The 26,902-nt window shown below is 39.1% G+C and overlaps 1 protein-coding gene across 1 annotated transcript in view; it reads left to right on the forward strand.

Moving 5' to 3' along the window:
• The window catches only part of csmd2 (CUB and Sushi multiple domains 2), a 178,832-nt gene that overhangs the window by 1,855 nt on the left and 150,075 nt on the right, over positions 1-26,902 (forward strand). The window contains exon 2 of the mRNA XM_088404647.1: positions 16,619-16,835. Within this exon, the coding sequence (XP_088260773.1) occupies positions 16,619-16,835 (217 nt within the window). The remainder of the gene's footprint in view (positions 1-16,618; positions 16,836-26,902) is intronic.

Here is a 26,902-nt window from a genome sequence, read left to right on the forward strand (position 1 = left end):
TTTTTTTATGTTGCCGAATGTTGAGTTCCTCTGAGAGGAGCGGATATGGACAGAACGCCTCTGTCCGCGTGAACGCGCGGAGGTCAGCGAACGCCACACGCCGGCTTGGCGTTTCATATAGGAGGCACCGGCAGTTGCCCCATCCCCCCATTGAGGGGCACCAGAGCCCCACTCTCCGCCTATAGCTCACGCGCGGCGTCCCAACACGGACTCGAAACACAAAAGCTTCTTCATCTGCAGGCAACAGTCAACTCGCCTCGGGTGCAGCAAAAGGTATTCATTTGTCAAACAGCGTCTGACTTTAAAACAACATTGTCGTCTCCCGAGAGGTGTCAAGATAGAGACGTGTCAAAGGGAGCTCGGAGCGATCAAAAACAACCTTCCCGGAGGACCTGTCGCTCAATAAGCGGTAATCAAGCTCCCAACCCGCAGAGGAGAGAACCCGAGGGCGGAGTGGGACGCAGGGAGGTTGAGTGAGGATGACGTATGCAGACTGCTAGTGGAAGGAGAAGAGGCGTCTGATCACGCTGCTTTTTTTTTTTTTGTCACGCTGATGTGCTATGATGATGGTGGTGGTGATGCAACACGCAGTAACGCTATACATAGCGTCGCTTTATTTGCACAGTCATTGAGCAGATGGAATTTTTTTTTTTTTTTTTCAAGCTCAGACTTAATTGACAAATGAGGGATCGGATTGTGATTTTTACAAGGACAACATTGATTTGATTTTCTGGTATACCGCACCGGGTTTCTCTAGTTTTGAATTGTTCTTTGATAAAGTTTTTATTTCATGCTTTTTTTTTTAATTTTGGGAGTTTTAATTAGTTTTTGGAAGTTAATTCCTATTTATTACTTCCGATAACGTTTTGATTTTTTCTCAGCATTACCTTGATTGCCAAACAAAAATCACATTTTTTTTTTATTTACAAAAAGTCAACTCGAATTCTAAAAGGTCGTTACGAGTTTCTCGCAAAACGACGACATCCTTAGGCCTTCCTCGTAACTGCAAGCTTGATAGCTAATCACGTCCCGAGTTCCACTGATACCAAGTAGCGATACCACAAGCACTTTTGATACATACATTTTCCACAAAAAAACAACAGTGACTGGTCTAAAATTTCGACCACAACATGTTCTTTTAATTTTCATGAAATTATGATATATTGTTTTTATTCTACTAATTTGTAATTTCCAGTTTGTGATTGTGAAAATACTCAAAGCGCAACTGGTAATCTTTTTGTAGCCTAGCAACAGCTCGCAGACCTGCGGCCATTTTGAGTACCAGTACAACGAAATAAGGCCGTTATTTGGTATGGGGAACCTCCCATCCCAAATAATAATTTTTGTACAGAATTTAGTCATTCTAATACATATTTTCCAAGGAGTATTGACTCACTCATGGAGTTATAGTGTAACCAATATTTTTGTACTATTAATCCCCCAATTTCATATGCGACTAGGTTTTGATTAATTATTTTCAACATTTCACTTTTCCTACGTCCACTGTCATATTTATTGAAAATAATACGCATTATCTCAAAGTACGCCCATGAAACCCTAATACATGTGCAACTTTTTTTGTTTGTCAGGAACCATTTCCAAGTATAATTTTCACTGAAATATAGTTATTGTTAGTCATTTGTGTTGTTTGGAACTGATCATTTAAATGTACATTACTTCCAATGGAAAACAATGCTTCAGTTTTTGTGCACCTCAGTGGTATCAATTTGGTCGATTATTTGGTTGCAAAATGACTATTTTGCAGTGTTTCTTAAAAGTTGATGCATTTTGCATTGACATTGTTGTTGTCTTATTTTCAGGACCGCGGATAGCCTCAACAAAAATGTCAACTTGTCTTTTAGTCAGTCGGTCCCGTTTTCAGGACCATGGCTAGCGCCAGCACTTAATAAGCCCAGCAAAGCAGCTGCAACTCGCAGGATCACAAACTGGCTCTCAAAATTAGGATTTCTCCAATGTTTTCATGGCTTTGCACCCCCAATTAGACACAGTCACACTTTAGAAGCCTATCTGACAAGATCTGATCAGATTCCTGCGTCTAATTTCATACTAAATTAGGCAAATGCGACTCATTTAAATGGAGGTTACGTGTGAGCGGAAGTCCACTGAAGGCAAATCTCGGTCGGACTTGCTGATATACCGTACTTTCGCTACTATTATTAACTACTTACTTACTTTCATTAATCTTGCTGTATCAGCTTCATCAACAAAATATAATATTAACGTGACACTGACTGATTATTATAAACGTTGAGCAATTTCAAAGTCAATATTTCAATGCCGAAGTTAAAATCATACAGTGTGTGTGTGTGTGTGTGTCTAATATATATAAAGTGCAGCTAATATTGGCTCGTGTTAGCTTAAGTTGTTACAGCATCATTTTCAATAAAAGAAGCAATCAGACTGAACCAATGTTCGAGTCCATCCATCCATCCATCCATCCATCCATCCATATCTCTCTCTCTCTCTCTCTCTCTCTCGCTCTCTCTCTCTCTCTCTCTCTCTCTCTCTCTCTATTCCCGCTAATATTGGCTCGTGTTAGCTTAGGTTGTTACATCATTTTCAATAAAAGAAGCGAGCAGACTGAGCCAATGTTTGAGTCCATCCATCCACATTATCTATCTATCTATCTATCTATCTATCTATCTATCTATCTATCTATCTATCTATCTATCTATCTATCTATCTATCTATCTATCTATCTCTCTATCTCTCTATCTCTCTATCTATCTCTATCTATCTATCTCTATCTATCTCTCTATCCATCCATCCATCCATCTATCCATCCATCCATCCATCCAGACACTCCCTAGCTTTGAATAATTACGTTAGGTTAACCGTTTTCCGGCTTTCCTTCCTCCATTTATTGCTCGGTGCCAAATGTGGAGAGCAGATGGGAGATAGGAGGCAACAGAGCATGCGGCAGATTGGAGATTGAATGGAGCAGGAGGACAGGTGGGAGAGAGGTGAGATGAAGCAATGGCAGCGCTAAATGCAGCCGACATATGGGAGTGCTTGTCCAATGTTTGGGACAATATGTCATGCGGGAGGTCAAGAGTATATCCATTTAGGAGCCTGCTTCCAGGAGAATTGAGGTTTTGGACAAATATATATATATATACCTTTCCTAAATCCAGCCTGCTGACGTGTCAGCCCCGCTTTCTTCCTCGGCCGCCGCCCTCTCTGGCTCCTCCCTCCTCTGCTCCCACGTGTTTCCAGATGGTCCGAGCCGGGCGGCCCCGCTTTGTCACACTAATCTCGGCCACGACGGTGACTCACATACGCGCAGTCCCTTACTAATTCATGCACGCTCGCAGACTCTCTCCAAAATATTCATAAATGCATTCATGCATCCATTTGCAAGTATGCGCGGGCTCGTTGACTTTAAGCACACCTCCACAAACACACACACAAAGTTCAATCTTCTGAACTTAAAAGTCTGATGCCCTTTCGCAATTGAGCGATTACAGCGGCACTCACATAGATGGAGGGGACATCACTTACAAATTTTCCGTCAGACGTTTCCCCCATTAAGCCCTAAACGTTGGTATTTGACTTTAATGGCATTTGCGGTTAAAAAAAAACAAAAAAAATATTCTTATATAAAATATTATGCATAACACACTGAGAGCAGGCACTTTTCTGTCTGGAAGCAAGTCAGACAGTAATGGGAAACAAATGGAATAAAAGCTTTTTTTCTTGAGATGTTGCTTTAAGTAGGGCATTATTTTACATACATCAATCATACCCGAGAGAAATGTACTTGGTAGAACACGGACCACCGCCAAGACAGAACATGCCTAATTTGGATCAACACCAAACTGCTCTTCTGAACCAAGCTCTTGCATATGTATGCCCGTTCCCATTTGGAATCGGGATTCTTCGCTGGGAAATCATAAAAGACAGATGCGCCTTGAGATGCAAATTCATTTACGGGACCATGCTCGTATCTCAAATCACCTTTGCCAATTGTAATGAGTAGAATTTTTTTCCCTATTCCTTTCGCTAAAAAAAAAACAGCAAACGTTTGTGTAATATATGATGAAAGTACTGTGGTATTGAATTCCTAAAATAAATAATGAAGGGGCTGTGTTTTGGCCCTTGGCCTTTTTTGGGGTTTAGTGTCATGTCACAAAATAATTTGCCCCCAAAAAATGGTAAGATCATTATGCCCAATTTGTTAAATCCACACTTTTCACATCCTCAAATTACAACGCTAAATGTAACGCTAAACGCTAAATGTTACTCAATGTGAACAGGAGTCATCTGTTATGTGAAAGCTCATCATTGAGGTACTTTCACCAACAACAACAAGAAAAATGTGAGGCAGTGTTTATAAAATAGGGGCTCATCTCAAATCATCATATTTGCTAATAAGGAAGAACCGGAAGGACCTGATTTATGAAACATCTTTCAATGTTTTATCTTTGATTAAACTGACATTTTTTCCAATGCGAAATTTGCCATTTTCACATTCAAGTCAGAGTAAAAAAAAAAAATAAAATACAAAGGCTTACCATTTCCACTGTAAATTTGTCTCTTGCTTGCATCTCACAATTTGATTGGAGCTATTTTTTGTCCAATCCTGCTCTCAGTCACCCGGAGCCAAAATTTCATATGTGGCATTGTATTGCATGGTATTACATGACCTGAGTGCAATCACCTCTGTGTTCTCCTTTGTGCATTTGTACTGGAATTCTATGTTCACCTTTCTAGCACAATCTCCCAGTGGAGATGTTTGCTTGCTGCGGGCAGCTGGCTGATGTCAGCGCGTGCGACCGTTGCAACCGCTCTGCAACTCCTGTCACACTTTAGAAAATTAACTCTCTAGCTTAAGGTAAAAATAAATCAATAGGTACCTTACACTCACCGCACGAGTCAAGAAAGAACACCCAAAGACACCATTTTTTTTTTCTACTCTTTCTGTGCTGCAGTCACTGTCAGACAAGGGAATTTTCCTTAAGTCCTTCCATAGAGGACTGATGTAGATGCCCCGGCTGTCTCGTAAAGACGTAAAGCTCAGGGAAAAGGCTTTCATTGGTTTCCTGACTTTGCCTGGTCTTATCTGACTGCAACGATCCAGGAGATAAGAGATTAGATCCAGGGCGAGTAACTTGTCCTTGTTACTTTCCTCTGCTGTTTCTCTTTATATCCAAGATAGAGGTAATCTGTCTCAGGTCTTTTTTTTGGGTGGAATTGCGCAGTGTAATTGTGTAAAGGTGACTGGCGTTTGGCGGCTAGTTGCGGTACTTGAGACGTCCTATACCGAGACGGTGTCATTTTCTTATCTGTTTGGTGAAGCTACAACAGTTACTTTATAATTGATAAAATGTTTATTCAAAATTCTAAGGCCTTGTCCACATGTAGCAAGAGCTATTTAAACTAGGATAATTCTCCTAAAAAAAAAAAAAATCGGTCCCTATGGCTATGTTTAAGTTTTGTGTGGTACTTTGTCCAATCATTTGATCTTAATTGCACTTCAAATGGAAACATTGGAAAAAAAAGACACCATGGAGCTGAAATTTAACTAAAATACAGTGAGAATGGTTGAAAAAATAATGACCCAAAAATGACCAAATTAAGGCAAAGGGTTTTGCTATACAAATCCACATAGTGTGGTGTTGTTCATGTAATAGCATGCCAAGCCACTAGGTGGCAGTAGTTTTGCTAAATTCTGTCCAATCAGAAAGCTCTTCCATCTCTTAACGCCGATGGCTTCTATCACGGGAAATTGAGTGATGACATAAAATTCCGCTTTATGACTGCTGATTGGTAGACGCAAAGACAAATTCCAGAAAATTTGGGAAATCTCCAATTTGCTTGGAGTTTGTGGAATGCCTTCTTTTATGAGAAAAAATCCTCATACTCCGTCGAGGACATATTTGCCTTTCCAATGATGTCTCGTGTTTTGGTGGGATGCTAATGAGTTAGCTTGAATAAAATAAACACAACAGTGGACACAATTGTATAGAATTTTCCTAATCACTGAGAAAAACACTTGATAAATCAGATTTTCCTTTTGTGCGCTACTACGTACGAAATGGTCACGATTTGTATTCATCCTAGTCGCAAAGCATCTGTATATTTTCATAAAAATGTTTTTTTTTTAGATATCACACTTGGACTGACTCCCCTTTAAACATGTTAAGACATATTACACATATTGATTATGGACATTGTTAAAAAGAAAAAACATGAATTTTTCCGCTATTTACATAGAAATAGAGCTTGTTATTGTAACAAAATCTAGAAGAGAAAAATTGCATGGGTTCACACACGCACACACACACACACACACACACATGAGCCTTCTATTGAAGAATCGAAAGGTTAAAGTGATCCACACCAAGTTGGAGTGGAAGCTGATTGATCATGTGCTTTTGGTGATAGATGGAATGGCTCTGCCGGGCCGGACGACCTGGCCTTTGGATCTCATCTCACCTTTTGCGTTTAATATACATCAAGTACGAGAATGTCCCTGATTATCCTCTCCCCAATGCATTTGGAGTACGTATGTGCTCACAAATATGTGCCTGAAGCTTTTGGTCTCTACATTTGAAAATGATTTTTTTCTGCTTTTACTATGTGGTGTTACATAATTTCCTTTCTTTGTTTCCCATAATCCCACAGGGTACTTGTAACGTATGTTGGACAATCTTAGGATCTTTACATCGTAGGGAAAGTCTTGAAATAAGACATCAGGGATGTTAAGTCAAAAGTTAGATCAAGAAACAATGTCCATAATGTGTTTGTTAAATTCAATGTTTTGACGTCCGCATTCAAATTACTAAAAGAAATGTTAACTGCAATTGTTTTTTTTGAAATACTTGAACACAAAGTCTGGCATCAAATTGAGAAAAAATAGAGAAAAAAAGAGTGTTTACAGGAATAAATATGGCAAATAAGGGCCCGTCTCAAATCGACAGAGGTCAGTTGGAAAGTCACCTTTTATTGTTTTGTTATTATTTCTGCAGGTTCTGATTTCCACGCAGCATTGGCATGCACAAGTCACTGCCCCATGGCATTATGGGAAGAAAAACGTTTCTAGCATTTTGGTGATATTCTAAAAATATTCGTATTGGCAAATCCAGATGGCAGACTGGCCATGAACGAAATATGCGCGAGTCTCTCCCGATTGGCTGAACAGACATCGCTTTACGGTGGCATTTCCTGCGTCGTGTCGAATGATCCCCCTCTAAATAGAACCATAAATCTCCAAACTAAATTTAATGACGTGCCAAACCAAGACTTGATAGTAATGACTGAGACCATAAACTGCGATAGGAAAATGTTTAGTGCTGCAACAAATCAATTGCGCCTCGTGGTCACTTCCTCTTATAGACTTCCACGCAATTAGACCGCACTGAAAGAATTCTGCGTCAAAGCTCATCCGTGCATACAAATAATCTATGGATAGCCCAGAAGAAACCAAGCGCTCACATCGCCTTCTTTGAAGCTATCGGGAAGCTTCTTTAGCATTTTTTTTTTTTTTCCCCCTGATATTCCTTCCCGTTATCGCCGGCGTGATTACACTAAACGTGAGGAGGGTGAAAATGAGCTGCTAATTGACTTCCTCTTTTAACTCAGGTGTCACACCGAATTGGTGGCAGAGAGGAACACCAAACGGTCCGGAATGACGGAATGCGCATTTGCCGGCGCCAGATAAAGTGTTAAGGCGGACTGCGGCGATAATAAATAATTGAAAGAAGGGATTTGTCTTCATATGTGTTATCCGGCTTTTGGGTGCCGTTGCCACGGCAACAACATGCATCTTCAATGAAGGGAGCCGTTAATGAGGCTTCTTGAACCGCACCGTGCATTAAACCCGCGTGTGTGTGTTTTTTTTTTTCCCCTCCTTTTTTTTTCAAGTGGATTTACAATTTGTTAAAGTGATAAAAAAACACTCCCACAGAAAGCGGAGTCTTTGTGAAAGTGGAGGATCATCAAGTATAACGCGGCGTTGACTCTGAAAGGCGTGTTTTTTTTTTCTGTTCATCATCTTTAAGCTTGGCGCGTGGGCCGCCGAGGAGCGCCGTTCGTCTTGGCGCCGCAGAATAAACATGATGCCGCTCAAGTGGGATAATGAGCAGAAATAATAACGCCATTGACTCGTTTTCGCTCCTCAGAAGAATGCTTGAGGAAATTGAGAGATGGGCTGCTTGGCTGGTTAAGGATGACCCAGCTGGAAGCAACCACCAGCCTGCACCTCCCATCGCTGTTTTTTTTTTGTTTTTTTTTTCCCCTCTCTGTTTGAGGGAACACATGCTTCATTTGTGTGGCTTTTTTTTTTTTTTTAACCAGGCCAAACAACAGGGAGAAACGCGTGCAAGCTTTCATGTCACTAATTAATGCTCCTCTTCAAATGACTTTTCTTTAATGTTTGCCGTTTTGGCACACTCGAATGTTTGCGCGGAAGTGAATTTCTGTTATGCGCAAAAAAGAACACTGAAGGACTTTTTTCGGGAGGGCGGGGTATGCACTTAAAATCTTGTGCAGTATTTAGTAAGGATAATGACATTTTTAACCCTTAAGCTGTTTTTTGACCATTTTTGGGTCATTGCCTTCCACATCATTCTGGAAGGATTTTCATGCCACATCATTTTACGTTTCGGCATGATGTCACAATTTGGGCAACGTTTCAGCTACCTAGTGTTTTCTTTTAATGCTTTTCCGTTAAATATGGCTCCCGGCTAAATGTCAGTTTTTAAAACCACCCTTCACTTATGACAGATTTCTGGTTATTTGTGGAATGCTTTTTTAAATGTAATGTTGTTATGTAAACGACCAGTCGTGATTTATCCTGTTTTCTGAGTTTGGTCATGTGACATTCAGAAGATGAGGTGTGATTGGCAGTTACCGGATCAACTATGATTCTGGTTGGCATCATGTGACAAAACAGTAGGCTCTTGAAGTGGGGATTTAGCTGATTCATTCATATTCCACAATACGTCATTTTAATTAGAATATGGTGTAGAGACTAATGCGTTCAGATAGAACATATTACTGCAAGTTTTTTTATTTTTTAAGTTTTAGTTTCTGAGTGGGCATGATATTGATTAAATCTACAAATATGTGTTTGGTTTTTTTTTCGATTATTTACACAATTTTTGTGTTGCCGTTATTTATGAGTACCAATGCTGGTAAAGATAACAACTGAGGACAACAGAGGACTATAACACAGAGCATAGATCACGACCCCAAAATCTTACAAACAACATTTTGTCACATGTTTACTATTCAATTCCCTCCATCCATTTTGCCTTGAGGAATATTTGTTATCGTACAGTTGCGATGAAGTTCACCGAGTTCATTGACGGCACGGAATGCACGTTCTGATATTTATTCCGTCGATTGAACACCGAATCAGCTGTTATAGCAAAGTGGAAGTGTTTAGAAAAAAAAACCAGCAGTCCAATCTGGCATCAAGGGTGTGCACTGCGAAGATTATTGCTTTCCAAGCACAACGCCAAGTGTTGGATGCGTGCCGTCACTGGACTTCCAGTGGAAAGGTTGTTCTGCGGAGTGACAAATTATGCGTCTTTATTTGGCAGTCTAATGGACAAGTCTGGGCTTGGCCAGGAGGATGTTACCTGCCTGACTGCTTTGTGCCCGTTAAGTTTAGTGGGGAGATAAATGGCTGTTTTTGTGGGCTTCTCAATTTGATCCAGTGAAGGGAGACTCTTATGAAGACATTTTGTACGATTCAGTGGGTTTTTTTTTTTTTTTTTTGGAAACGTGTCCTCTATTCCGCTATAACAGGACTCCAATGCGCAAAGCAGGGCTTATAAAAGCATGCTTGGATGAGTTGGGTGTGCAAGAGATCTCAAACTGGGCAAACAGTGCTTACCTCAGACTTCACAACGATTTTTTTTATGAATGATTGCACAAAAGGTGCGGCGGAGTCACATCTCAACTCCACTCATCTTTATCCTGGTAGAACATCACAAGAGCCACTTTGGTACCAAAACAATGTACGCAGAATACAAAATAATAATAATACAAATATACATGACCATGTAACCGTTGTGCGGTGTTTTGTGCAATCCTTTGATATTTACGTCAAAGGAATTTCACATCAAAGAGAAAGCATTGAAAGAAGACATGGATACACAGAACATAAAAATGGATGCTAAAATTTTGATTGCTACCGTATTTCCCGCACTATAAGGCGCACCCTCAATCAATGACAAATATCAAAACCTTTTCCACATATAAGGCGCACCGGATTATAAGGCGCGCCCTCAATTAATGACATATTTGAAAACTTTTTTCAATCACAATATAGTAATACTCAAAATAATAATAGCTCAAATAATAACTCTAAACTCTCAATAGCATAATAACTCAATATGAGCAACCTTGTTCAACTGTAAACACACAAAAGAAACAAGTAAAGCTTACTTTATCACTTCATACCCCATCTACCAATTCCAATCTTAATATTGATCCATATATAAGGCACACCTGATTATAAGGTGCACCCTTTTTTTTTAAAAAAAAAAATAGGCTTTTAGGTGCGCCTTATAGTGCGGAAAATACGGTAATTATTTCATCTAAAAGCCTTCTAAAATGACTTCTTGACTGCGAGACTAAACTACACCAGGCCCCCAAAAAGGAACATAAAGCATATTAAAGTAATAAACGAGGCGCCGCAATAAATGGCAAAGGATTTTGTGTGTTTTGCCCTTATCGTAACATAACACGCATATCTGAGTGCAGTTATCTCCTTTACATCATCTTCAATACCTTCAATGGACCTTTAAGATTGAATCTCAAACAGCAGTCTTACTTCAAATACCACAGCGCTCACGTGCGACCTCAGCGGAGAAGGGCATCACCGTGCCGAAAATTCCTTTGTTTATGTTTTCTTCTTTCAGACTCATTTACTCTTGCCGGGCACCGCTCTCGCCCCCGTTGACCTTTCCGCACGCAGCCGCTGTCGTTCGCTTTCATTTCTTCCAGTCTGCCACTTTTTTATTGCCTCGAGATTGCTCTTCTCATTCAACTCTGTGGACTCCCGTCTCTTAAATTTCTTTTGCCGTTCTCCTCCGCCGCGTCTCTGCTTCGGCGTGTCCTGACGTAGTGCAGCGCGGCAATTGTAAATTCATCAAAGTGTCGCAGCACACCGCAAAAGCAAACACCGTAGCTCTTCTTGCGCACATAACAAACATACAAGTAAAGGCCTGGAGTGCTTCCTGGGCAAGGTCACATCGTTCCCTGTGCACTCATTTGGCAGCGCGCACACTGGAGATGTTTAGTGCCAGCCGCAGAGTAGCCCGCGGCGCACGCAGAGCCCAACGCTGTGAATGATGAACGCGACTATCTGTTGAAAGTTCACATTCACGCTGCAACGTTAACACTGGGATACAAAAAAAGAAAAGTCCTCCTTTGTCGCTAAAGCAGCGTTTTTGCAACCCGAGAAACTATGACGTTGTATTCGATATGATGTTTTTACACTTTATGTAGTTAACCACATGCATATGAAGTACATTTGGCGCATTTGAGTTTTATGGTACTGATATTTTTAACCGGGAAGTAAAGCGGCATACTTCTCGTGGCTGCCACGCCCTCTTTATGATGTCATCCAATTCCCTCGGCCGCGAACTATCCATCCACCCATCTTCTTGACGGCTTATCCTCATGAAAGTTGCAAAAACAGGCGTTTTACTGAACTTATTTCCTTCAGTCCCAAAGACGTCGTTATACTTTTTTTTTTGAGACATTTAATCACAGCTTCCTATTTATATATATTTTTCTATTTTTACTCCCCCAAGTGACTAAAGAACGGTCTAAAAATGGTTGCTACGCTTAACTCTTTCAGTTTGTTTTTGGACTGTATGCTTCCCTGTTATATAAGATGATCCAGTGAAAATGAGCAATTAAAAAAAAAATGTCACCAATAAGCCACACCAATAAGCCAGTTTGTAAGATCAGATATTTACACAGAAAAATGGCATAAGGAAGTTTTATACATATATTTTTTCTACTATTTTTTTCAATTGCCCACCTACAGCAACAGTGTGAACATATGAATACATTACACATGATTGGTATGTATTCATATTCATTTCTACAATCATACATGTATGAAATCACATATAAATGAAATTACATATCACAAACATTTAACCAAGATCTTTCTCATTTTATACATAATCCTGATCTTTTTAATACTGTATTTTATGCTCTTTGAAAACATCTTTTCAGTTATATTTCATCGTTGTTCACACATATTTGCTCTATTGGTGCACTGCCTCCTTGTGGCTAGCAAAAAAATAAAAAAATTGCGGATAAGCCACACTGGAGTATAAGCCGCAGGGCTCAAATGAGAAAAACATTGTGGTTTATAGAGTCAAAAATACAGTGTATTTGGATTTTTTACTTGTATTGCTGTGCAGTTAAAATTGATCTTTGCCTTCTATAATCATCAATGGAAGCGAACGAGTTAAAATGCCAAACAATGTCTATCTATAGCACTCAATCACACACATTCCTTCTATAAAACCCGTCCTCGAGGAACCCAGTATTCATAAAAAAAGTTCCGCCCACGGGTTACTGACATTGATTGTCCTGCTGCGTGTTCCCTAACACACATTTTTACCACTTCGATATCTTCTACAGTAAAACGCTGTAACATTGCTGTTTACATTGCTGACTCGATGCAAAATCTCTCCTCCTCATCTCCGGAACCAGATCAAAACTTAAAAACTTAGATAAGGCTCTTTCACGGGCGGTGAAGGTGAGGTTTAAATTTCTTCTGTCCTCATAAGCGTTTGTCACGTCATGTTTACCTGCTTGGGTGAGAGCGCAGATTAAGCAAAAAATGCATAGAAATGCATCGATTAAAATATCAATTTGGGTGTGTTTAGGGTGAAAAATCAACATTGTAGCATAGTTAAAATCTCCAAAAAGTTGACTTTACATGATAGGGTTCCTTTATCGGCATATTATAAGAGCTAACTGCTGGCTGGGTGCTCGCTTCCCTTTAAATCTGAATTGAGGGGCCTCCGTGTAGGTCAGTAGCCCCCAGCAGCTAATTTCATAATGCACCTTAGGTGAAGTTTCAATTATTCATCCGTGCCCCGAGCTGGTTCTGTTAATCAAAGGCTTTCATAGCGGGATAGATTACCATTGTTACGCCTCGGAAAAAGACCTTTTCTGAAGCATTTGAAATGAGCAGTGTGTTCATTCATTTATATTTTGAAGTTAGTTATCTCCCTTGTTATTGACCTATCAAATCAGAAAATCACTCAATGACGGCCTCAAGCAAGATGGCGGTGAGGATAATTACAGTCCACAGTATTTCACGCACCTTAAAGGAAGGCAGACTAATGTAGATATGAACACAAGTCCATATGTAAAATAAATTATGCTCGTATATTCATTTGCCCCAAATGGAAATTGAGATAAACAAAGGAGAAAACGAATTCCAAAACTGTATGTTATTAATTGTATGAAGGCCAAAAGACAGTCACACACGTTATTCCTGGTTTTTATGACATGGATCTCCTTCCAAATAATGCTTCCGACTCACGTAATTCTAATTTCAGTATATTCCAAAAATACCCACCAAGAGGGCTATTATTTTGATCATTTCAAAAATGTATGGTTTTTCCAAAATTCCGTTTTGCACAACTGTATCCATAACCCGTCAGCAATAGTTTGCAGTTTTGCTCATACGTTTTCATGCGTATGTGCACAAAACTTTATACAAGTAATAGTGAAAAAACAAATTGCAAAGTGACTATGTCATCGTATTAAAAAAAAAACACATTTTAAGAAGGCTACTAATTTTGTCCTTCCAAAATTACAGGCTTTCCCCAAAATCTCGCACCCCAAAATTTCCCATTCACCCTCAATGGGGCCAAGTTGTCCCCACAATTATGATTCACACCATTGGTATATTCAAAATTATACATTTACATTGTTCCTATCTGAAATGTTAAATTGCATTCTTCCATATTTTGCAAAACACCGTTGAATATTCTTCATAGGGCATGTCAGTCTTCAATCCAAAATTTCTCCAGAAATTGCAAATGTCTGGTGAAGCCCATTAACTCATTCAACGCCAGGGACGTATTTTCTCGTTTTTTAATCCCAGATACTTGAGAATGTACGTAAGCCGCATGCTTTTCTGTGCCACCCGTGGAAGCATCCCAAGTAATCTGTGTATTATTAAAGATAAACAAGCCTTATTTTCTTTTCTATCCACGTTTTGTCGCCGTTGATCAAGCGCTGACTTCCGAGCAGAGAATAAAGTTCCTTCTTTTCAGATAAGTGATCAAGCGGCCACTCCAAAAGCACTTACTCACTCTTTAAGCCAACATTGTGTGTCCGTATTGATTCTAAAATTGGCCACTTGGCACATGCTTTGAAATATCCTTACAGCGCTTGTTTAATATTTCTCAAGGACACATGTAGCCTAAATCCTTGACGTAGCAAATACACGTCCCTCTCTGGAATGTTACGGCTGCGTAATATTCATGACTTCTGATTAGAAATGCTTTCGCCTTCAGATCGAGGATGATCTTTTGTCATCGGCACCCCAATCTACTATTGACTGTTTACAAGGGGTTCGGCGCCTAGTCTGACCTCATTAGATCCTCCATCAGACTGCTTGTATGAGCAATTGATTGGTCCGACGGAAGGGAGCTTACGAACCTAACTGGGTGTATAGAAATAAGGTAGAGGTGGATGCGGGGCTTTTACGTGGATATTAGTATTGACCTGATGCTAATGGGAGGGTAGCTACTGACTTGCTGTGCCGATTTCAAAGCTTTAATGAAAAAGCACACGGTGCGTAATTGCTTTGGTCTTTTTTTCCCGGTTTAATAAGAAGCGGTTATATGAAGAGAAATCCGAGTTGCGCGGTTGTCCCGTGACTCTTCGCGGCCATAAAGCAAGAATCAAATCAGGGTCGGTTATTGTTAATTGCGTTTTATGTGAATAAATAGGCTTCCTGAGGAAATAATCGAAAGGGTATTACAGTGTGGCTTGGTACGCTTGGATCGCATTTCACGCACATTAGGCATCTTTCGGATGAGGTCGGACGCACACGCGTCGCCTCGAAGGAGGATCGCTGAGTGTCTCCTGCTTGTTCTTCTCACCCCAAAAAAAACAAACCCTGGGAATGGTATGATAGATCAATTTTAACAATAAGCTATTGTATTCTTCCAGATGCTCAAGCCCATGCGACTGTTTTCATAAAGTGGCTATTATTGCTTTTTTTGAGCATAAGTGGAAAATATTTTTCAAAATTTGGAAAGATCTGTCCGATAAAGTTTAAAGGAAAACACAGAACAGAAGAGCCTAGCGAGCATGTCCACTGTAAATACAGTAAATAGTTGTTTTTTTTATATATCAAAGTGTAGTTGCTCGGTGGTGTTTTGTTTTTATGCTGTCAAATCGTTTTGATATTTACGCACACTGCGTTTACGACAGACATGAGTGCAGGTTTTAGTGGAGCTTCAGAAGAAAGAAAACAGAAAGATCAAATCCGCATTTTGCCGTTTGCTTGAGCTTCTGCAGATAACAGACACCTTCCAGTTATTCTTATCTAATTCCATTTTATGCAGGCTTCATAGCTTTTATTTACATTATTTAGCTTCAGAAATCAAAGAGCTTTGAATTTTATTAATAGCTTGTTTCCTGCGTGGCTTTTATACGACTGCGTACGCTGCTTTCGATGGGCAGCCGTTAGACCGCAATTAAATGTAATTATGGTAAGACTTTGATGCTCTCTTGTTGACTTTGTTTAAAGCAAAAATCAAATTATGTTGAACTCTTGTGCAGTATTTACATCAAATGCATTTCACATCAAAGAGAAAGCGTTGAAAAAAAAGACTAGGGAGCTGAAATTTCACCCAGAAGGCGACAACATGGTTGATAAGGTTTAACATGGTTATCACACCACCAGGAATGCGCCATCCCTTTGCTAAGATACTGTGATAATGATGTGGAAGAAAATGACCCAAAAATGGTCAAAAAACTGCAATACTGGGTTAAAAATGTGCAATTGTATGTATTTTCATAGATAACATTTACCAAGTTAACTCATCACCGGACATTTTAGAACATTTTCAAGACCCACAGGATTGTGTGTTCAATCATATTCAAAATGCCGCATCTGCCATCTACTGGTGATTATGCGTCATTTAAGTCATTAACAAGATCGAAATTTCCTGCGGTGTTCCACGAGAATCTCACGTCCCTCATCGAAAAACATTTTTCTCGTCAGTGAAATGGTCATTATCATTTTCGCCCGTTATTTTTTTGACGCTCAAATACTCACTCGCTTCCTTGTATATCTCGCTCTCTTTTCTGCACCATGATCAGCTCTCTTCTCAATTTGCGCTCCGCATTATGGATATCCAATACTAATGTTGAAAGGCGTGTTGTTGAGCGAAGCTTTCAGATGGAAGTGTTATTATTTTGTTTGTATAATGAAGACCATTTTCCCTCACACTGCTCAGAAAAATGGATTTGGTCGCACATGAGGAATCATCGGCTGTCTTGAATTCTAACTAGTGACTTTGATGTGTTTTATGCGTTTCTCTTTCAACACGCATGCGATTAAAACTTATCCTTTTTCTCTTTGCAGCTCAGAACTGTAGCTACATACTACACGATCCCAACGGGACGATAGAGAGCCCCGGCTACCCTTACGGTTATCCCAACTACGCCAACTGCACGTGGGTGATCGTGGCAGCTGAGCACAACCGGATACAGCTGGTCTTTCAAGGCTTTGCCCTGGAGGAAGATTTTGACATCTTGTCCATTTACGATGGGCCATCCAGTCCTGGAAACCTGCGTACGAGGTAGGTGCAATCAAGAGATTCAAGAGTTTTATAATTATAATAATGGTAATGCCATTATTGCCCTATTAGCTCTACTGCCTACCTTATTATTTGCTCGATTATGGAACGTCGTCTGCTCGGGGGAGTAAACAGAATAAGGATTTCATTGCGTGGTATTACTATGTACGTGACAACATAGTAATACTACGCAATGAAATCCTTATTCTGTTTACTCCCCCGAGCAGACTGCGTTCCATAATCGAGCAAATAATAAGGTAGGCAATAGAGCTAATAGGGCAACAGTGGCATTATTGCCATTATTGTACATGACAACATAGTAATACCACACAATAAAATCCTTATTCTGTTTACTCCCTCGAGCAGACTACGTTCCATAATCGAGCAAATAATAAGGTAGGCAATAGAGCTAATAGGGCAATAATGGCATTACCATTATTATAATTATAATTATATAATTATATTATTATTATAAGAGTGATGTTTGAGAGCGTAAGGGATTTGTTTCCCCTTGTTTAGTGTATAATGATCAGAATCGGTGCTCATTTGAATTAAGTAATTAATTGACCTTTGGAAACAAACTCCAAGTCAGAATTCTCCCATCTGACTGAAATGCATCATGCAAGTCCAGGCCTTACAGCTTAGACACTTAAATTATTTAAAAAAGAAAATGTGGAAAATGATTCCAAAAGTGGCATTAACTCATACAGCATGTGATGAAAAGCTTGAATTCCAACCAAAACAATACATTATTAACAATGCATTTCCATGAACATCTGAACTCTATGCGTAGGTGTACGTAACTATCTTACAATGATGTTTTTCTTAATACCCTTTGAGACTTACTGTAATGACCCATGTGAATAAAAAATATTTGTTTTGTCAGGGAAGCATTGCATAAATAAGCAGATTACAATATCGGATCGGGTCTGCACTCGATGCTGAATGTGTCCCCCTATTGATGCTTGTTCCCGCATTTGCGTACATATTTTTTTTTTCATCTTTGAAATTTGAATAATGGTAACTGCAACTCGCAAGGTCGAAGAAAGTGAAACATGCGAAAGCGACCGAGAAACCAAGCTGCGTGCCAAACTCGGGTGTGCGGGTTCGCATTTGAATCATCATTACGCCCACAAGTTAAAAAGCCGACAAGCCCTTTGCAACATTACCTGTATTTTATTCACATTAGCTACAATTTAAGATGCACCCACGGATCTACTATTCACCGGCATACTAATGCTTTTTGGGCTGTTATTGCTTGCAGAACTGGCAGTACATCATGTTCATGCATTATCTCTAATTAGAGTCCGTTCCTTTTTTCTGATTAGCAGAAGCTATTTTAATGATTTATTTAATGCCTCTAATTCCTCTTAGTTTGGTGAAATATCGACCTTCTATGGTAACACCTCGTTATGATATAGTTCGTTATATGTGTGTTGCTTTCAAGTGATTTCAACAAGTAGTGGCTTTTTATACTGTAAGTCGCTTATAGAAGTTGCTCCAATTGTGATGTAGCCTTAAAAGATGACAAATGCCTTTAATAAAGGGACAGTGTGTATTACATGGGGGGGTGGCACTTCTCCGGTGGCAGCCATGTTTGTTAGCTATGGACAATGGTAAATGCAGCATCTACAGGACCTCCTGGTTTCCGTATTGAAAAACGGTCTAAATAAGTTGCTGCAATTGTGATTTACCCTTAAAAGATGACAAATGCCTTTAATAAAGGGACAGTGTGTAAGATTTGGACTGTTTTTCATTAAAAAGGAATACATAAATGATTCTAAATATCAAAAACTTGCACATGAATGTGTTCTTAATGACCAACGGTATATTTTAAATATAATCATAGGTCCAGTTATCATTAAATTATATTACATGGGGGGTGGCACTTCTCCGGTGGAAGCCATGTTTGTTAGCTATGGACAATGGTAAATGCAGCATCTGCAGGACCTCCTGGTTTCCGTAATGAAAAACGGTCTAAATAAGTTGCTACAACTGTGATGTACCCTTAAAAGATGACAAATGCCTTTATTAAAGGGACAGTGTGTAAGATTTGGACTGTGGCGGCCATGTTTGTTATAGCTACGGACAATGGTAAATGCAGCAGCTGCAGGACCTCCTGCTTACACACCATCCCTTTAAGAAACAGCGTCGACAATTTCTGTCATATTTTTTACTCTAGAAACAAAAAAAAAATGCACTTGGATTGAGTCTGAATTGTTTACTCCCTTCCAAGTTTTAAATTTGCTTTTAAAACAACATGATGAAACTTTTCAATCTTGGTAATACATTTTCAAATTTTTGCATTGGTTCTCAGTGAACCTCAGTGCCAATATTTCCCTGCACTGTTTCTCATTCCTCCTCTCACTCTGTACCACTGGTGCCCTTTGTTGGCTGGCTCTACAGGAACCCAAGAAATTTGAGAAGAAATACATTATGGATTTGTGTCGTGCTGTTGTCCTTCACAGCTTTTCGCTTTAGTCTTGTTTGTTGTTTATGGACACTCCAGTGGGACAAAGATTTCTGCAGTCTAAACAGCTTTGAAAGGTCTGCAGAATGAGGCACTCTGAACATAGATTTGGTCTGCAGAGACCGCTGGATTTTTTTTTCTTTTTTGGGCCATTGAACTTGTAGTCAGTCAGTTGCCTGCCCGCTGCTCTTGCCTTTGGCTTTTTGGTTTCAGTCTCGCCAAGGATGTCATGCTTTTTGTTGTACTCGTGCAACTTGTTAAGGTGAACTTAGCAGAGCGGAATTATGATTTCTAAAAAGCAAAATATTCTCAAATTGTACATGGCAGTAGTTCTTAAATGAGGGTAGTGAAAGTACTTTAAGAATTGTGTGAGATTTTTCTAGGGTTTCTGCAAGGACAAGAAAGCCTTTTTTTCATACACTGACAGAAACAGTAGTTTTATTTTCAAATTAAAAGCAAATTCATTGGAACATGAAACCACATGTTGCTGAATTGTTATAATCAATCATTTGCACAAATTTGTAAACATCTATGAGGATGCACAGTGACATTAGTAACACTTTTCTCACATGTAAGTGAGAAAATAAGCAGATGGTGTTACATTATCTGCGCTCGTTTCCTGTAAGTGCAACAAATTTTCTTTAAACATCGTCCATCACAATATGTCCTTCCCCCAGCTCGATTTGGGATCCCCGGAGGTACAGTTTTAGCATTGGAACGTTCAGACACAGAAATATGAATTTTATTTGGGGAAAAAAAATGCAGTCTAGTGTCGTAGGCCTCTGATCAAATTGCAGCGACAGAAGCTATCAGAGTCAAACAAAAGCCAGTGTTGCTAAAAAGACAAGGTCCCCGACACCTTTTATCAGTCACTTGAACTAAAACATCAGAGGTCCTGTCCCTCTGGCGACTTCACACCCAGTTACACTCTGACTACTGCGACCCTGACGTCTCACGTCAGGGCAAACGGAGGCAATGACTCATATTTGACATTTGTCCCCATAAGTGCTCATGACCCCCAGAAACCAAAGTCATTTTTAAGTCAGGCAAGAATTTTCAGGATTTTAGAGAAATCTAGGGGTACGTTCGAATTTAAGCCACGGTTGCTATTGATGCTTTCCGCAGTTTTGCCTGTTGAGAATATCGTCCGCTGTGCCCAGTAAAAGGGTTAAGGAAGCCAGATATGAATTTCTGCGCCGTTTTTTGTGTTCCCTGATGTGAGTTTTATCCTGGCCATGTGAGTCACACTCACTTCAGAAAACACACAAGTCAGTCTCATACAGAAAAGCTTCACCCAATTGATGTTGTTTTGTGTTTTGCTCTTTTTAGATACAGGTGGTGGGGCGGCCGTGTTCATGTGCACCAGGGATGCCCATTAAGCAGATTGTGAGAAACTAGAAGCTCACGAAGGAAATTTCGGCAGCTCTCATAAACTCAATAACCCTCAGCCCTCCCGGTGTTTTCTTATTGATGGAGCTGCTCTATGAAAAGCAGTGACGCATGTCCCAAGCAAAATACGGCTCCCGATCGTGACTATGCTGAAAAATACATGCTCAAACATATATATATATATATATATATATATATATATATATATATATATATATATATATATATATATATATACAGGTGTCCTTTTTTTAAACAAGCAGTGTTTAAACAAGGCTTCAAGGCTTGTTACTTAACAATAATAATAGTAATAAACCAAAACAGAGTAAAAACTAATTCAAACAAATGGCACACAAGGCAACAGAGCTAATTTACTTGCTGAGTGTAAACCAATGAAAAAAACAAAGCTTACTTAGAACCAAGCACATTATTTACTTGTAAGTACAGTTTTCCGCACTATAAGGCGCACCGGATTATAAGGCGCACTCTCAATTAATGAAATATTTTAAAACTTTTTCAATCACAAAATAGTAACACTCAACGTAATAACAATAATAACTCTAAACTCTCAATAGCATAATAACTCAATGTCAATATGATCAAACTTGTTCAACTGTAAACACACAAGAAATATTGATCCATATATAAGGCGCACCTGATTATAAGGCGCACCATCAGCTTTTTTAAAAAATAAGGCTTTTAAGTGCGCCTTATAGTGCGTAAAATACGGTAATTTGTCAAAATGTCATTTTCGGTCATTTTAAACTGAATTTATTCCAGTTTTTCGGAGTTTTCAAAATGGGTCTCAATTGACAGCTAGCACTGTATTTGTTAAGGATCAGGCGAGAAACTCAAAGCCATTTCATACTGGTAAATAATAGGGTGAGAAAAGCAGAAGCTTTTGCCATGCAAACATGTGTGGAGCATCGCCCCCTGGTGGTAGGATGGCAAAGTACTTGGTTTGACATGTACGGTAGCAGGATTTGTAACTGTTAATATCACAGAGAATCAGCTTAATTAATCGTGGCAGTCAATATGGTGATCGCAATTAAAATTCAATTAATTATGCAGCCCTAAACACAGCTGTCAAAATCAAATCCCTGGGGCCAACTTGCAAATTACCTTCAACTTTTAAAAGTTTTTTAGGGGAAAAACACAACCATTGTGTATTGTGTATTGAACAGTTTTTTACCGGCTTCTGATTTCAAAACTAGCCTGTGACAAAATTGAAAATCGATTTGAAATTTAAAAAAGCATATCTGCTGGCTGTCGTCTGGATCGGGCACGATGCCCTCAGTGTTGGCACGTGTTTTTTTTGGAATCTAGTGACAAAGCGGAAGAGCCTTGTCTGTTTGGTATGGGAAGCGGCAGAGGAGGCCACAGTGGCAGCAACATTGGAACTGACATATTTTTAGCCTGCAGACTGGATTGGACCTAAATAAGGAGGAGCATTGACACTCCAGTCAGCCTTATCAAGCTTTCCGCTGTCAGAAGAAGAGCATGTGGGAGAAATAGATACTATTTTTTTGTTTTTTTTGTCATGGTATCGCAGTCGAGGTTGCGGGCGTATTTTTTTTTTTTGATGATCTGAATCAGCCGATTCACATCTTCTAAGTGGATCGATCGTTTTTTTTTTTTTTTTTCTTTTTTCCCCACACGCACAAACGCCCCTCTAAAACAGCAGCCGAAATAACCAATCACACACGCGTTAAGACTCACACACAGACAATTGGATTTATGGTTCCTTTGAGCTCATGCTATTAATGGAGAGGCTACCACTTATCAACGCCAGCTTTAACAGCAGAGTGCGAAAAACAGAGAGGCGGGGAAGGAGCGATAGTTTGTTTTTCGGCATCTCGCAGCAGGGAAGACAATGCGGAATGATGCAGAGATTTGTGGCTGTCAGCACACGTGTGCGACGGAATTACTGGGCTCAGATTACAGAAATAATCAACTAGATGGACGTGAATTTTTTATAGCCGACGCAATCCTCGTGCGGCTCATCGGCGCATTCCTGTTTAGCGTCTTCACCTAAAACGGTGCTTCTCAATTTTATTTTGCAAAGCCACACCTTGGAAAGAGAAAACATTTCGCACCACCCCCACGCCATAAATAAGATGATTAGCGATAATAATCGTACATCGTACGTAAATTATTGAAAAAAAAACCTTTAAACAACTGTTAACTACTTTTTTTAACAGCAGTTAAACAGGTCAAATGTTTTCCTGAGCGAGCGGTGCCAAACATACGGCCCGGGGGCCAGTTCTGGCTCGCAAATGAGTTTAATCCGGCCTGCAAGATGGTTTTTTAAAGTAAAAAATGAGCTGACTTTTTTAATCAATTACAAACTCGCAATATATTATGATTATTAGTAATCTTAATGCCTTATGATTAACATGATGTTGTGCTTTTACTATTTTGGACAGTAACAAAAAATATGAACACATTTGAAGTTGTGGTTTTAAAAGTATACCATGCTTTTATTGGTCCAGCCCACTTGGGAAAATATTTTATTTCATAAGGCTTGCAAGCTAAAACGAGTTTTTCACAAAAAACAAAGTGCATCAAAAAATGCCAATCCTTATTTAATCACAATTACACTTCACATAGCAAAAACAAATCCTTTTCCCTGGGGTCATCCGCGCCCCCCCTGGCAGCGCCTCGTGCCCACTATTTTTTGAGAAACACTGACCTAAATACATGTGGCACAGGAGTTTTTTTTTTTTTTTATTAGGTCTTTCCAAACTTTTTTCCTGGTCCTGTTTATGCATACAGTAATAAAACACATTTTACTTTGTTACACTTTTATTTTTACATCTCAAAAATCATCTCAGGAGTCTTTGAACGATTTGCTTTTTCACAGGCCTTCATTTTTTCCAGCATGTCTTGCTTTTTTTATTTTTTTTCCTCCCCTTTGCACTGTAGCAGTCACATCATTCCCCTTTGATTTCAATCCTTCTGCCTTTGTGGGCTCTATGAGACATGAAGCATATCCCTCTAATTAGTGATCCAAACACCTTGTGAAATGTGATCATCTTTCAAGTATAATGGCTCTGCCAATACAGCCGCTAGCTTAAGTGTGGCTAAAGAAAATGTCCGGCATGTAATTAGGACACTTTTGGTGTGTCCAAGGTCAAGATCAACACGGCATTTTCTCTTCTAAACACAGCTAGGTATTTTGAAGAACTCCGCCACAAATACTTCAAAATCACACATATCCAGTTTGAGGACTAAAATAGATCAGATTATCTCGGGTAAGTCGCAAAAGTTGCGTTGTGCATGCAGTTTCAAGCTCCAAAGACTTGTTAATGAATGCAAAAGCATTGCATTTCTGTTTCCTTGTTTATTTTTTTTTTACTTATGGAAAAACGCCTGGCTCCTCTCCATCATCCTCATCCTTATCTTCTCCTCACGATTCCTTTGCTGTCTCCTTTTTTTTTTTTTTTTTCCTGCCGCTGTTTGATCAGCTATGCCCGCGGAACTAAAGAAGAGCTCCGCCGCCAAAGTAAATAGCGGCGCTCGGGCACTCCATCGGTCACTGTGTCCCTGTTATCCCCGCCGGATAATCGGATCTTATGGCCAACCTTGTTTGGAGTCTATTATTGGCGTCCCTCAGCGAAGTGAAACTCAACATCACAGCGTGCCGGGTTCCTTATGCTGGAATTCCAAATATCGATTCGTAGCAAGACATTCGCCGGCACATATGCAAACATGCTCTGATTTGATGTCGTACTGGCCAATAACGTTTGCTTCGTTGTTTGCTTATATGACTTTGACACTGAAATGCAAGACCGGGAAAGGGCGTTTGATAGCGAAATAAGATTTTGAAGACTAGAGCAGTGGTTCAACCTTTTTTCAGTGATGTACCCCCTGTGAAATATCTTTTCTGACAAGTACCCCTTAACCAGTGCAAAGCAGTTTTGGGTTAAAAACAATTTAAAAAAAAAATCTGAAAACATGCCATCAGTGTCTTATTTTTTAATTCTAGAGCCTTTCAAACTTAGTTTGTATTGGTCCACAAAAAATGTAATCAACTTAAAATGTCCTCTTTTGTATCAAAGGAGGAATCTTTTATCAAGAAAAAAAATAACCACAGGAAAAATATTATAAATAAATAAATGAATCATAAATATTAAAAAATTAAAATATGTATGATTGTTTATTATTATAAATACATTAATGAATCATAAATATTAAAAAATAAATATTTATTATTGTTTATTTATTTAAAAAATTGAAAAAAATATATTTATTTTGTGGTTACAGTAGATATCTTTTCACAAAAGAAAGCATTAACTAAATATTTGTCCAAAAATAAATAAATAAATACTACTACTACTAATAATAATAATTATAATAAAAATAAAATAAACAAATGTAAAACAAATAAAAGTATAAACATAAAGTGTCCTGTTTTGGGGTTACAGTAGAAATATGTTCACAAAAACAAATCATTAACTAAATATTTGTCCACAAAAAATAAATAACATAAAGTATCAGACCCGTTCTCGAAAAGAAATAGAAAATAGTGCAGTTTCTAGCACTCAAAGTTTCTTTGTTCATACATGAAAATCGGTTTGAGTGAGCCATTCAAATTGGTTTTGCCCACAAATTATAAAAATCACAAACCTGACCCAAAAAAGCCAAACATTTCACCAAAGCTTATCGCCCGACTCAAGAAACGCTCCTAGTCCCAAACAAGTGTCATTTCTTCACTCGCGCGTCTTGCCCGTCTCGCTTTTCATCTCGCCGGTTTTGTCTTAATTTTCACACCTCGCTCACTTGATGAATCATGACGTACGATCGGCGCTCTCCGCCGATGCGCCGACCGATACCCGGGCAATATTGAATAAACAGATGGCGCGTCTCTCGGCATATCTCTATCACAAGCTTTGCCACTTACCTGCTCATATGAGTCATGCGACATTCAATCAATGTTATTTCCTACTTAATTGTTTTCTCCCCAAAGATTATTACCGGGTAATTAGTGCGGAACAAGAGAGGTAGCGCTCCAGACATGCAAACGCCATCTCCTTTCATTTGCCAGACGTTATTTGTTTGCCGCATGATTAATTGATATGCCTGAACAAGGACGGACACGATCCAATGCAATTATTTGTTCAAAAGCTTCACTCCCAAATATCTCATCTTCATCATAACTGATTCCTTATTGACGGTGGATCATGTGTATTATTAGGATTAGTTATGTGTGTTTACCTTTTGACCTTAGCTTTTACCCCATATATACCGGATTTTCCGGACTATAAGACGCACTGGTGTATAAGCCGCAGCAGCAAAATATGTGCAAAGATTGTGTTTTTGTTGTAGATAAGCCGCATTGGACTATAAGCCGCAGGTAATAACATCAGCTCTTTATGCAAAAAGATGGTATATGAAGTTTTTAATGTTTATTTAATCAATTTTTTTGTAATTGTCTGCCAACAGCAACATACTCTCTTTAACAGAGTAAATGTCTGCAATTTTAGTTCTAACATATTTATAGAAAATAGATGTATGTATGTATGGATATCTGTTAGGTAAATAGCGGTTCAAAAATATTTTTTTTGCCTCCCTTTGTTTGATCGTTTATTTTAGTAAACTTAATTCTACATCACTCATATACAATTATAAATACAGAAATAAAATCCCATACACTGTGTACTGTATATAAAATTTACATGTCACAAATTTACCCAAAATTGTATACATTCTCTTATTAAATTTAGACACATTTTTTTTAAGTCCAGCCATTGATTCACATCTTTTCACTTCCATTTGATAGTTGCTCCATAAATTGACACCTCAAACAGATACACACTGCTGATGGCTAGCAAACAAAACAAAACAAACAAAAAAAACAGATAAGCCGCACTGTACTATAAGCCGCAGGGCTCAAAACATGAAGAAAAATTCGCTCGTGGCTTATAGTCCAAAAAATACGGTACCTTTCCCTTTTAATAGCTGGTTTTAGTTAGCCTTTTAATATTGGAGTCCGATGAGGTGAGCAATGGCACATTTGCAGTTGACAAGGCCACCCCCTCAAAACAGACCGAGTTCACTCGGGCTATAAAAACAGGGCGAGTATGCGGTAAATATGATCCCCGGGGTTTTTTGATTGCATGTTATTAAGACAAGTGGGAAGTGCACCATGTGTCACATTTAATAGTCTCCTTCAACTTATAGCATATGCGCTAAGTGTTGCCTTAAAGGC

The sequence above is a fragment of the Hippichthys cyanospilos genome, chromosome 21, assembly GCF_059441005.1.
Source record: "Hippichthys cyanospilos isolate Australia breed blue-spotted pipefish chromosome 21, RoL_Hcya_1.0, whole genome shotgun sequence".
Classification (NCBI taxonomy): domain Eukaryota; kingdom Metazoa; phylum Chordata; class Actinopteri; order Syngnathiformes; family Syngnathidae; genus Hippichthys; species Hippichthys cyanospilos.